The sequence below is a fragment of the Notothenia coriiceps genome, unplaced genomic scaffold (genome assembly GCF_000735185.1).
Source record: "Notothenia coriiceps isolate Sejong01 unplaced genomic scaffold, NC01 NC01_scaffold00018996, whole genome shotgun sequence".
Classification (NCBI taxonomy): Eukaryota; Metazoa; Chordata; class Actinopteri; order Perciformes; family Nototheniidae; genus Notothenia; species Notothenia coriiceps.
In genome coordinates this window covers 1,568,395-1,581,435 of record NW_011351697.1, presented here as the reverse complement: position 1 = coordinate 1,581,435, position 13,041 = coordinate 1,568,395, and the positions used below count along the sequence as shown (strand labels likewise).

The 13,041-nt window shown below is 41.1% G+C and overlaps 1 protein-coding gene across 1 annotated transcript in view; it reads right to left on the bottom strand.

Moving 5' to 3' along the window:
- The window catches only part of kif21b (kinesin family member 21B), a 50,414-nt gene that overhangs the window by 7,179 nt on the left and 30,194 nt on the right, over nucleotides 1–13,041 (bottom strand). The window contains exons 9-25 of the mRNA XM_010778066.1: nucleotides 12,635–12,824; nucleotides 12,460–12,523; nucleotides 11,835–12,065; nucleotides 10,955–11,087; nucleotides 10,730–10,868; nucleotides 8,577–8,765; nucleotides 8,156–8,463; nucleotides 6,891–7,207; nucleotides 6,169–6,352; nucleotides 5,877–6,080; nucleotides 5,668–5,769; nucleotides 4,894–5,059; nucleotides 4,516–4,576; nucleotides 4,309–4,357; nucleotides 3,397–3,641; nucleotides 1,817–1,885; nucleotides 1,555–1,665 (exon numbers count right to left, since the gene is read on the bottom strand). Of these exons, the coding sequence (XP_010776368.1) occupies nucleotides 1,555–1,665; nucleotides 1,817–1,885; nucleotides 3,397–3,641; nucleotides 4,309–4,357; nucleotides 4,516–4,576; nucleotides 4,894–5,059; nucleotides 5,668–5,769; nucleotides 5,877–6,080; nucleotides 6,169–6,352; nucleotides 6,891–7,207; nucleotides 8,156–8,463; nucleotides 8,577–8,765; nucleotides 10,730–10,868; nucleotides 10,955–11,087; nucleotides 11,835–12,065; nucleotides 12,460–12,523; nucleotides 12,635–12,824 (2,762 nt within the window). The remainder of the gene's footprint in view (nucleotides 1–1,554; nucleotides 1,666–1,816; nucleotides 1,886–3,396; nucleotides 3,642–4,308; nucleotides 4,358–4,515; nucleotides 4,577–4,893; nucleotides 5,060–5,667; nucleotides 5,770–5,876; nucleotides 6,081–6,168; nucleotides 6,353–6,890; nucleotides 7,208–8,155; nucleotides 8,464–8,576; nucleotides 8,766–10,729; nucleotides 10,869–10,954; nucleotides 11,088–11,834; nucleotides 12,066–12,459; nucleotides 12,524–12,634; nucleotides 12,825–13,041) is intronic.

Below are 13,041 nucleotides of genomic sequence, written 5' to 3'. Positions count from 1 at the left end.
ATATATATATATATATATATATACACACACACATATATATATACATACATATATACATATATCCAGCATTAAAATCAGTAAATAGATCCCTCCGCACAACACTTAAAGACCTCCTATCATGCTATTTTTAGGCATAAAAGTGCATGTTGCATGATAGGAAGAAAAGCATGCAAATGACAAAATGGTGTGAATACCTGCCATCAGAATGCAACAATGCAAATGCTCCCTTACACAAAAGAGGAAACGGGAAAAAGACCTTTCATCCTCCTACATCATGCTCACTATAGGAAGGTCTTTCCTGTGATAACTACAAACGCGACCCTAAACATAAATATCCTCCCACACTGCCACCTTGAGTTAATTCAAAATGGCTTCCAATCACAACAGCTGCATGGGAAGATGACAACAGCCGACTCATTTACCTACCCCTGCTCCAGATAATGAGGACACGTCGCTCCTACACACACAAATTCACACATGCAGCGAACACACAAACACAACCCCTAGCTTATTTCACACAGCATTTCCCAAACAATTATGGATCAATAAAGCTTAGAAATGTTCTGTATTAATAAAGATTACAAAGCAAACACCTTTAGAGCAGAGCCAAACGCTGACTGAAATTAACTGCTGACATTTATCAGAGCGGAAAGCTGGAATCGATTGTAAGCAGGAAGGGAAAAGGCCAGTTGCTCACTCCAGACTTATTTGCGGCTGACATTAACATGCATCTACAATTCTTTTAACCTCTATAAATAGAAATAGGATTAACAACCATTAAAAACAGGTCAATTCGTCACCAACTCTATGTAAAGCCTAAAAGATTATCATACATATTAATCCAATTCCCTCGGTCCCACAGTGCCCACAAACCCTGAATATTATGAGATAAGATTTATTAGAGGGCAGTTTTTTTATTTACTGTTCAAAATGATTTATCTTTGTCTTGTCCAAATGCCAATATGCACATCATTATCATGCAAATCACAAATCCTGTAAACAGGCACACTACGCAATAAACTGTTTTTTTGCAATACTGCCCTGACAGTTTGCTCTTACAGAGGATGTTACCATTTTAGCTGCTTCCCTCCTAATTTGCATTTGTTTCCTAGTAACTCCTATAAATGGAGTGGAAAAACACTGCAAATACACCGTGTTGGTAGTGTTGCTAAATGTAGCCTGTGGATGTGGTTTGATGTTGTCTTGTCTTCTGAGTCATTTAACACCTGGATGCTGTGAATGTTTTCCCCATCTCTCCTTCCAGGAAATACATTCATGCCAAAAGCATTATGTCTAAGAGTGGAATTCATCGGAGGATAAACATTTGGAAAATAGCACATTCTTAAGAAGATCATCTACACAGCGGACAAAAGCCCTTTCCTCTCAAAAGGCCTGACCTTCTGACAATATGTGAAGATCACAAACCATGGAAGAGGAGAAAAAAAAAAGAATAGAAAGTGGATTTAAAGTAACACTGAACTGACCAGATGAGAGCGCAGGGACAAAAGGACAAAAGCATTGTGTGAATATATGTATCTGCAAGAGTGCACTCACTTGTCCAGAGCAGAACCTTGGGTTTGGTTGCTGGTGAGCCGGGAGAAGACGTTGCGGTCGTTTCTGGACCTCAGAGGCGGGGAGGAGGGGGGAGTGTAGCCGTCAGTGGGCCTGATAAGGAGCAGGGGGGGGGAGGAAAGTTAAGGAAGGAAGAACAAGAAGAGTTAAGAATGAAGGAGTATGTGAATAACATTACAGAGTCAAAAGATTAGAAAAATCTGCCAACAGAATAGCTTAAATTTGAGCATCACAGTGCATGTACCTGTACGAGCGATCGTAAGATTTCCTCCTTGTTAGAGGGGAAGTGTCATAACCACGAGACTGCCTGGGACTGACACACACACACACACACACACACACACAAAAGCATACTAAGCAATCTTTAAGGGAGTGCACAGGAGGGTGATACACATCTAAAGGAATCAATAAGCAAGAAGGGTTATTGCATGTTAACAGCATTTCTAGCAGACTAAAGCAACTTGCAGACTAATTCCTTCAAAAATTAAATCACACACACTCAGGCTTCCCATCCCAGAGGACTGATGCTAATTTCATTGGCTTTTCCCTTTCTCTCCCTGAAGCAGATTTATAACCTAAAACTGTCAGGCCTCTGGCAGGTTTACAGCGGCTGTTAACTTGGAAGTGAACTGCAGGAAAGACATAAAAGTTCTTGACAACTTTGTCAGGAAATAAAATGTGATGAAAAGACGTTTTGTTATGTTGTGTTGTGATATCCCACAGGGTGTATGGTTATGCAATTATCATCATGTTTCTATCACACTTGTTAGTCTATCTAAGCAACAGGTTTTATTTTTAAATAGTCGCAAATGTTCCCGTTCAACCCACGTCATCAACACTTCATGACTCTGCTCTTGCTAAAGGGAAGTGCTAAAGGGCACTTCAGCAGAACAAATGTTTACCATCATGTGGATAACAGATAAGCTTCTCTATTTGAAGAAGACTATAACATCAGGGCCCCTGCTGTCCCACACAGCAGAGCAGTGATACACAACCAAAGGGTGTGTGTTCCCCAGGGTGTACATCTGCAGGTGCCAGGCGCTACAGAGGTGGGACAGAAGCTAAACTAAGTGGAAAAAAATTCAGTTCAATGTTTAGCCGGGTTAAAGGGCCAACTTTAAATGTTGTTTTGACCAACAATTACAGACAAATCCAACTCATTGTGATAAATATCTAAATACTAAGTCAACTGTGATACCTTAACACTAAAAACACTAAAGGGAATTAATAAAGGGTTGAAATATTTAGATAAATGTTATGGATAAATGTAAAAATGGTGGAAAAGCTATAAGATATATTTAATTGTTTAAATAGGTAGCTGAAAATAATGGCTTAGTTTCATGTAATTGATAAATGGTAATATGCCTATTGGTTCATCCATATAGAGGTGTTTTAATAATACTACATTGAACCATACCTCCAACAACTACTTGGTTAATCTTAAGGGATGTGTCTTTAAATCGACATGAAAAACTTGCAACTTCTTCTCCTGTTTAGTTATTGTTCTCCTGTGCCTTTGATTGATCGGTTTCTTCATTTCCCTTTTAATTACTTTGTTGCATTTGAGGCAACTAACGACGTATAACTGCACTATAAGTGAGTTTATGGTCTATTCCATTTGTATGTTATTTCATTCCTAAGTCATTTTATTTTCGTTTCAACTTAGTTTTAATTGCCAATTTTTTTTTATATCGTTCCTAATGCTTTACTTTGCCAGTGTTAGCACTTTGAATGTCTGTGTTTATAATAGGCATGTACAGTATATAAATAAGTCTGCCTTAACCTGCCCTTGTTTCATCTCAGCCGTCGTTAAGATTGACTTACAAGGTGTGTCCCCTGACAGGTAGGCTGTTTGTGCGGGTGGCCCGCTCCCTGTGGTAGGGGTCTCGTAGGGCGAGGCTGAGACCCAGACTCGCTGACCCGAGGCACAGGCCGTCCTCCTGGATGTCCGTCAGCGAGGCCAGGGACTTGGTGATGAACTGGTGCTTGCTGCTCGAGGAGGGGTCCAGGATGGGCCCCAAATACTCCGCTGACACCGCCTTCATCTGAACTGACAGACGAGGCTCCATCTGGGGGGAAATGGGCACCATATGTGTTACAGAGGACCATAGGTGGGAGAATGATACAAGCAACGAGAACAGTGGGATTGGAAAAACTGAGAAATACAATACAAAAATGTAATATTGAATAGAATCAAAGCACAGGAGAAAATGCATAATATATCATTCAGAAGGGAAAAAGGGAAAAAAACAATAACCCTATAAATCTTTGTGGGTTCAAAGAAAGCTGCAAAGAGAAAAACTAATTATAGAAACAATAAACTATAGAGAGCACAGCATTAACATGAGGATAAGAGGGATTTGTGTCAAATCAGGGGTTCCTTCTCAGAATATAAAACCAAGCTTCATTTTTTTTATTGTTTGCCGATACTGCCACCTCGTGGTTACACACAGAAATGGCAGCATCTCAACAGAATAACTAAAACATATGTGTAAATAAAGCAAGGGTCCAACACAATCATTACCCAACTGATGTTATCTGACAAAATGCAGTGTCATGGTGATTTATAAAGGTCTGACGGGCTTGGATATTCCCGCAGATGTGTTGGGCTCTAACAAAGATAGAGCTATAATACGATGTTAAATATGGAAGAAATGTTAACATCTGGATTTGAATCTGAAACATCTAAAACAGCTGAATAACAACTGATGCACTTCAAAGTCAAATCAGCTGTACCTTTATTTTCATATCATCTTGGCTGTTGGATTCTTTCATGCGATATACACTGCAGAAGGAAAGGAGAGTTACATATACATGGAGATATGAGAATGGAGTACATGTTTTGTTTACATATTAAAGCAAACTACAGCACATTGAGGTAGATTTTTCTTAAAATTGGGTCAAAGTGAGAGGTTTATTTTGTAATGGTGACCGCAGTCTCACCTGATGTCAGAGGCTTGGCTGAACTCAGACGGCTCCTCGTCTGTGCTCGCATAACCATTTTCTGGAAGCGCAGAAAACATACAACCTGTCAGTCCCCAGCACACCTTGCATAACTGCCAGTCTCTTTATGACCCACCCTAATCCACTACCATGTGTTTCAATTCCACTGCTTTTAGTTTAATATATCCTCTAAAGCCGATAAAAGCAAGGGAACATAAATAATGAAGTCTTCAAAATCCCACCCAGTCCTCAACACTAGTGCCATCCCCACTTAGTTTGTTGTATCAGTCTTAGTTGACTAAGATTTCTTTAGTGCTTTTTGATGATTCTTTGTGGAAAAATTTAGTTTTTTGATCTATTGTTAAAGGACACACTCACCCAGCTGCACATTGGCAATGAGAGCCTGGAGTTCAGGGATGTATTCTGCCTTTTCTCTCAGGGCATCAAGGATTATGTGATTGTGAGACGAGCCGATCACATCTGACTGTCTCAGCTGACCCTCCAGCAGCCGGATCTGAGCCTCCTTCTGAGCCACGTGTAAACTCTGCAAGCACACAATGACCAAAAATATCAGAAATAATAATGCACACACACATACACACTGCAACACAACTTTAAGACCAGCTAATTACCATACAACAAGAACAGTTCCTGTTTTAAACAAAATGAATAGACATGCAAAAAAAAGCAGCATGCATATTGAGTCTGAATTCAAATGTGAGCATTATGAATGTATTATTAAACCTTGTAGTAGAACATTGTTATAACCCTGTGAAGGGGGATTAGTAATTTATTTGTACCACATCTTTGACAACATCCTGCAGTAAAAGGAGACACCACTAGATGGCACCACAGTCCATAATTCAATGCTCCTACACCACTCACACCAGGACATTGAAACATCAATAAATATACATTACATGATTGCATTTTAACCAATGGCGTGATATGATGTATAGTTTAAACCAGTTTATATAGTATAACTGTTTAACTGTATAGAAAACACAATATGTTATCTTGTGATTTAATCTGTATGCATGTTCAAGCTTCATATTTTCTTTCACACCTCACCACAGATGTAAGGTGTTTCAACAAGATTGTTTTTTACAAAAGTTTCTGGAGCTGTAAACCAGGCTCTGAATGATAACTCACTTTATCTATGGAAGCCTTCAGGAAGTGGTCCAGGAGGTTGCGCGCTTCAGCCAGAGAGCAAGAGCTGATCACCACTGAGGTGTCCACTGAGTCCAGCTCATCCTGCAGGAAAACACAGCCCTCGCCATTAATATAAGACTCCTGTCATTCCCACAGCAAATATTACTGTTTGTATATGTGTGTTTGTGTGTGATGGTCTGTGTTCGTACCTTGGTCTCTTCTATCTGTACGATGGTGGCCTGGCAGTCAGACAGGCTGTCATTGATGTAGTCTATGTTGGCGTTCAGCACCTCGATATCTTCGTTAATTTCCAGAAGGAGGCGGTCCTCTGCCTCTGGACCCTCGCCGTCTGCCATCAGTACCTCCCTCTTATGTGAGAGTGATTCCTGCTGGACCGTCAGCTCCTCCCGCTTCTGACTCATCAAAAACACACAGAGGAAAGTCAGAGCCGTGCGCATAACAGACCTTAATCAAGAGTAGAAATCTGAATGTCGTTCCGACCTTGATAAGCCGATCCATGTCAGCTTCCACGTTAGAGATTGTCATTCTCTGCATGACGATGTCCATAATGCGACGCTCCAGTGTTTGCCACTTCAGCCGGGCAGACTTGGAGAAGCTGCTTACTCTGCCCGCCGCTGCAGCGCTGCCAGGGCCTGCTGGCTTACGCTGCAACTTCTTCCTGCTGCTGGGAAGAGACAAGACAGAAGAGAGGAGAAACATAAGATTTGACTGATGCAATTGGAAAGAATTGAGTAGAGTTAAGAGTTACAAGAGGAACAAAGGATACAGAGGTAAAAGGGCTATCACAAACAACAGTCATTAATCATCTGACAAGGAAGAAATCAATAATAACTTTCATTGAGACCTTTCATTCAATTTTGGGCCATATGGGAAACACATTTTAAGCCAAACACTAACTTATCATCACTTTTCAGTTGATATACCTTTCAGCAAACAGTTACTTATTTACACATCCAGCATTAGCAGAGTAACATAAACGTATATTAGGAGTTGTGTGTTTGCATCCACCTGAGGAGATATCCCTCTTTCTAAATGCTCCTAGACCTTGACAATGAGCTGAAACTCAATAAAATGCTTTATAAGGTCAAGTACAGCTCCAGTACAATTTACTCCCTTCGCATTTTATCCCAACAATTATCATTAAAATACCCACTAAAAACACAGTGTTAACACATCACCAGTAAAGTATAGGCATTTCTTACCCAATGACTCTGGTTCCGTCCATGCTACCCTCACTCTCGGCCAGATATCCAATCACGCTGTTTTTGTTGTTCCATTGTTTCACCATCCCGCTCACAGACCTCCCGGTCTCAGGCTCAGAGCTGCTTGCTGTGGTGCTGGCCGATAATTCAGCTCCAGAGTCCGAAATTTGGGGAGACTGGTTCCAGCGGGCCACGCGCCCGGCCACGCGGTCTGACATGGGTTTGGCCAAGCGCCGCAGGGCCGTCACCTCCTGAGTCTTCCTGCGCAGAACCTGCTCCTGCTGGCGCTTCTGAGACTCCAGCGCTCGAATCTGGTACTGAAAGAGAGATCGGAGGGAAACAGTTATTTAATACTTTTTTCTTCACTCTTCATCAAATGTTAATTAGATTCCTGAGCTGACTGCGTTTTGCAAACCAGGCTAACTAAGTGCTGATCATGAGAGGATTTAGGGACGAAATCCGAAATAAAAGGATTATGATTAGAAACTGGATGACTGTGTAAATGTTCCCATGCTTGTTAATTAGCCCTCCCCTCCAGGGAAAATAAACACACAGGGGAATTCATTTGGTGTATATGCTTATCTTCACAACATGGAAAGCCAAACCAAAACATATGTGTGCAATATGTACATAATAAATTATTGAGTATTTTAAAGTGCCATCCTGTCAAACAGAAGGAGAACCTCAATGCAAGCAATAATAATAATAATAATAATAATAACTTGAATTTATATAGCGCCTTTCATAACCTGAAGGTCGCTTTACAAAGAAACGTACAAGGACAAGACATAAAAAAAAAAATTATAAATAAAACATAAAAGAAAATAATGAGTCATTCACAGTCATGAAATTAGAATGTGGACAGCAGCTGAAGTGTTAATTAAACTCATATATAACATTGCTCACCTATCTCACAAGTGTCCTAATGATTTTAGTTCTGTATTAGAAATTAGAGGGAGATGAGCAACCAAGAAAATATGTTGATGTATGTGCCAAATATCTCGATTTTTTTTGTGTTTAGCGCTACAACAAATTATTATTTTTCTTATCAATGAATTCATATTCAGTTTAATCTCTGTTTTATACATTAATCATAGGCTGTGTAAAACAGAGAAAAAGCAGGATGAGATTCTGAGAACGAAATGTTCTGCCAATTAACTTAAACAATTCATTGATTATAAAAATAGTAATTGCAGCTCTGGTAGTACTTAGAGAGTATTTTGTTGGATGTATCAGTCCTAAACAAACACAGCCTGCAGTCCGACCTCTTGTCTGCGCTGCTCCTTCTTGAGTTGGGCGATCTCACGGTTCCTCTTCGCCTCCACCATCCTCCTCCTCTGCTGCTCCTCCTTCATCTGCTTCATCAGCGTCACCTTGGCTTTCTTCATGTCGTTGACCTCTGTCTGGAGTTTCTGCAGCTCCCGTTCGTACCTGCTCTGGTTTTTCAGGAGACGAGCATGCTCTTTCTGTGCCACCTGCAGCTTCAGCAGGTCTCGGTTCATCTCCTTAAGACGTTTCTCGTAGTCCTGCTTGACCCGGCTGGCCTTCTCCTCCGTGTAGTTCTCCATGGACACTGCGTAGCCATGCAAACATGTTAATGGATTTTGTCTGGATGCTTTTTTCTAAAGATAAAAAAACTCCACAACTGTGTGTGAATAAAAAAAATGCTATGATGAATGAACTCACTGAGATTCTGCAGTACGCGGTCCCTCTCCTGCTGAGTGTCTTTGATCTTGTTCTGGAGGAGGATGAGCTTCTCCTCGTACTGCAGCTTCAGCATCAGCAGCCTCCGCTGGCTGTTCTCCAGCTCGTCTATCAGCTTCTGTTTGATCTCGATCTCGCAGGTCAGATCAGCCAGGTCCGCCTGGAAGTTGGCTGCAGGATGGGAAGGAAAATCAGGCGGGGTACAAAGTAGAGCTAAATGAGAAGTTCAAATAAAAACATTTTGAGGGTAATGAAATAAATAGCAGGAAAAACGGCCCAGATGAATGTCTTGACTTAATTCTTAATTACATTAGATATTGCATGAGTCATGTGTTGCATTTCTTTAAGAAACTGTCCATAACACTGTACAATCAAATTCAGCTCTACACCATGAGAAGTTTTTTTACTGTCCTTACTGTCAAAAGTGAATAAAGGTAATGTCGAATAGGACACATTTGGTATAAGGGCGTGCTAAGATAAGATGAGATGTACTTTATTGATCGCAATTTGGGAAGACACTGCACATAACAGAAATATCAGCTCTTAGAGAGACCGTTTACAAAATACACCTTAGGTTGATGGGTATCTGATACATTTAAAAAAAAGAAGTCTGTATCAGTTAGTAGTAGTATAAGTATGTGTTCATAAACAATTTTTCAAAAATGTATCGACGTATTCCAGAGGAAATCTGGACCAACTATTGTGAATTCCAATGGAGAATAACAAGCTCCTCCTCATGGAGAGCGTTCGCCTGGAAGAGTCCAACTAGATTTTTTATCACGCCCGCTCAGCAATCTCACCATGCTGGTTCTTCCAGCTGCTGGAGAAATTGTGGCTCTCAGGAAGCAAACCATTACCACGTGGTCTGGGATTGCCCAGTAGTAAATACCTTTTGGCATAAGGTTTATACGGAGCCCCTAAAGGGACATGGAAAAAAAAATGGAGAGAGAAAAAAAATAAAGTCAGGAAAACGGATTCGTTTCTCGTGCGCACGAGNAAAATGTATCGACGTATTCCAGAGGAAATCTGGACCAACTATTGTGAATTCCAATGGAGAATAACAAGCTCCTCCTCATGGAGAGCGTTCGCCTGGAAGAGTCCAACTAGATTTTTTATCACGCCCGCTCAGCAATCTCACCATGCTGGTTCTTCCAGCTGCTGGAGAAATTGTGGCTCTCAGGAAGCAAACCATTACCACGTGCTCTGGGATTGCCCAGTAGTAAATACCTTTTGGCATAAGGTGTATAAAGAAATTGTCATCATATTTGGAAAAAACATTTATTTTAATTGGGATGAACTCCTCTGTGGTTTCCTGCACTCAACATCCACAAATATTAAAACAAAATACTTGTTTGGGATGTTGAGTGTAGCTGCCAGGAAAGCAATCACAAAGAAATGGCTCAAACCAAACGGCCCATCTATAGATGATTGGTACGATATCATTTACGAAATCTTTGTAATGGAAAGAATAACCTTCTCTTTGAGGCTCCAGGAACATAGATTTGAGGAGATTTGGGAGAAATGGAAAGTGTATATTACCCCGATACGCCCTTCTTTTGTCTAACTGTTTGAATATTTTATTTAAGGATCTATACTGTCAATGTTATATATTGTAAAGAAAACACCCTATGTTCTTGTGTGGTTATCGTTGTTGTCCTGTCAAGAAAAAGAAAGAAAGACGGACCACTCTGACCAACACCGAGAGTGGTATGCCGTTGTCTGCAGGAAAAAGAAAGTGCGCCTTATAGTCCGAACATTACTATTTAACTACATATGTATATGTACACTGAAGTTGAAAAGTGATCCAAATAAAAAAAATAAAAACATTTATGGACACAAGCTGATAGCACTCGAGGACAAGTCAGAAGGTCTCTTATTCTGAGGCATTAAAAGTTTATGTGCAACACCTTTGCACCGATTCATCTGAAAATGAGGTCTGGAAACATCTTCAGGGATCACAGAAGTTATGTGTGATTCATCCTCTGGACACCATGAATGTATGTAAAACATGTCATGGTATTTCATAGTGTATTTGTTAGATATTGACCAACAAACATCCAGAATTTCCCATGGCTGAAAACAGAAGACAAAGGGAGAAGAAGTTTGTTCCTTTTGTCACGGCGGATGAAACACACCTTTCTCTTCAGAGTCGGAGTCTGAATCCACCTGGCTCTCGTCACTGTCAAACCCGTTCTCCTCCTCCCTGCCTTCCTCTTCATCCTCCCCCTCATCTTCTTCACACCCACTCTCCTCCTGCAGTGGAGACATGACATCCTGCAAACAGAAACACACAGATACGTCAGACTTTGTTCCATTTCTTTTGTTTTGAACTTGTACGAGCGCCAACGCGATTCCCTTACCTCGACGTAATTGTCGTCAGAATCGATCTCTCCATTTTGTCCGTTTTGTCCGTTATGCCCACTCTGCCCGTTCTCTCCATTCTCGTGGGTGTGCAGTTTGACTCGTTTCTTCATACCTTTCTCCAACTCGGGACTGATTGAGGAGAAAATCATCGTTGTTTAGGCCACATGAGGAAAACACACAAATAGCATCATCTGTCAACACGTTTTGCAACATGAAATTATTTTTCCTTCACTTTTTGTTGACAATCTCTCCATTTCATTACACCACTCTTTCAGGGAACCACCATTAAAGCTTTGGGAGAGTTGCCAAGTGATCTGCTCAAGGTGACACTTTAAGTCATTAGCTGATGTCTTTTTCAGCTCATCATACACACATATTGCCTCTTAAGTCTTAAACTTTTATTGCCAATTTGAGTCTCCCCTTTGGTCCCTTTTTTACAGCCGTGCCTCTTATCACCCATCCCATCTCTAAATTCCCCTCCTCCTCCCTCTCTATTCCATTGAACCTCAATTAGCCTGTGAGGCTGTGTGCTTTTCTCTCATGACCCACTGGCCGACTGAATTATACTTCTTTACAGCCAGCAGCACAACTCAGCACTGGCTGCAACTCAGGCTGACCCTCCCAAAGCACTAATCGTCTTGTGATGTGGCTCTTAAGCTAGATGAGAAAAAACAATGAGGAGAGTATGACTACAATAATGTACTCATCAATTACATTTTCAAACTTTAAACTGTGGTGTTTGGATGTATGAGGATAAAAGAGATTCCTGAAAGTCTGTGAAGGCTTCCTGATCTGTTAGTTGTGTCTTGTTTGTTTCAATTGTAAAACGTTTTTTTTTTAGGAATGATGTCTTAATATCTTAAATGCCTCCCTCACCTCGTTCTCCTCTGCCTCCTCTCTTTCTTCTTCAACTTCTCGATGTCCATTTTGGCCCGTCGTAACACGTCTGTCAGCTCAGCCTCCATGGACAAGGGAGCAGGGGAGGATCCAGGTGGGTGGCCGGGGGCCGGGCTGTGAGTGGAGGAAGTGAACGGGGAACGAGTGGAGAGTCGGGCCGTGTGCCGTCGCAACGACTCGTTCATGGCCTCGCTCTCAAGGAGCTTGGATCTGACGGAGCAGGATGAGAGAGGGAGAAAACACAATTGGTCATGCAGAATTTCGCTCTAAAGAACGGGGGGAAACAGCCAAACTGAAGTAATTGAAACCAATAAAGCCACTGATCCTGATTTTTAGCCTGAATCTTTTTGAAAAATAAATAACACAAATTATTCCCTTTGCATATTTTCTGCTTTTCAAAATAAAGTTATGTGTTGAGAAACTATGATATTTCACCACAAAGACAATTACAATACAGAAAATACAACTGAACATGAACTCCTTCCATTTGTTGTGGCAAGATGGACGATGTATGAAGGCAGATTTCCCCAAAGATTTGAATATTTCTTTAAAAATCAAGAGCTTCATAAGTCTGGTTAAAAATATGTTTCAGTTTGCAGCTTACCTAAGTTCTTCAACCTCTCGGATGTATTTCTGGATCAGAGCCCCGATCTCCTCAGTGCCCTCACCTAAAAGTCAAAAGCATAAGGAAAGCAAAATTGAAGATGTTGAATTTAGAAGAAAAAGGTTTACATGTGGTGTAAAATCATCCAAAGCAGTCAGGCATCCTTCTCACGTACCTGACTTGGTGAGCAGAGAGCTGACCTCATTGGTCAGCAGATGTGTGACGCGGGTGTTGAGATGGTCGATGGTCTCCTGCATGGCCTTCACCCTGAGGCGCAGTGTGTCGCTCTCTCTCTGCAGCATGGCGTTCTCCTGACACAGGTCGCTGTAGCCCTCTGAGCCGTCCTCCCCCGCCACACGCTTCCCCTGCACAGAGAAGAAAACCGTCAGCATGGAGAACAATCACACCGAAAACCACACCCATTTTAAAGGTCCCCTATTATACTGTCTTTCATCAATATATTATAGGTCTCAGATATACAGGACTGTCTCAGAAAATTAGAATATTGTGATAAAGTTCTTTATTTTCTGTAATGCAATTAAAAAAACAAAAATGTCATACATTCAGACTGCCAAGGCACAC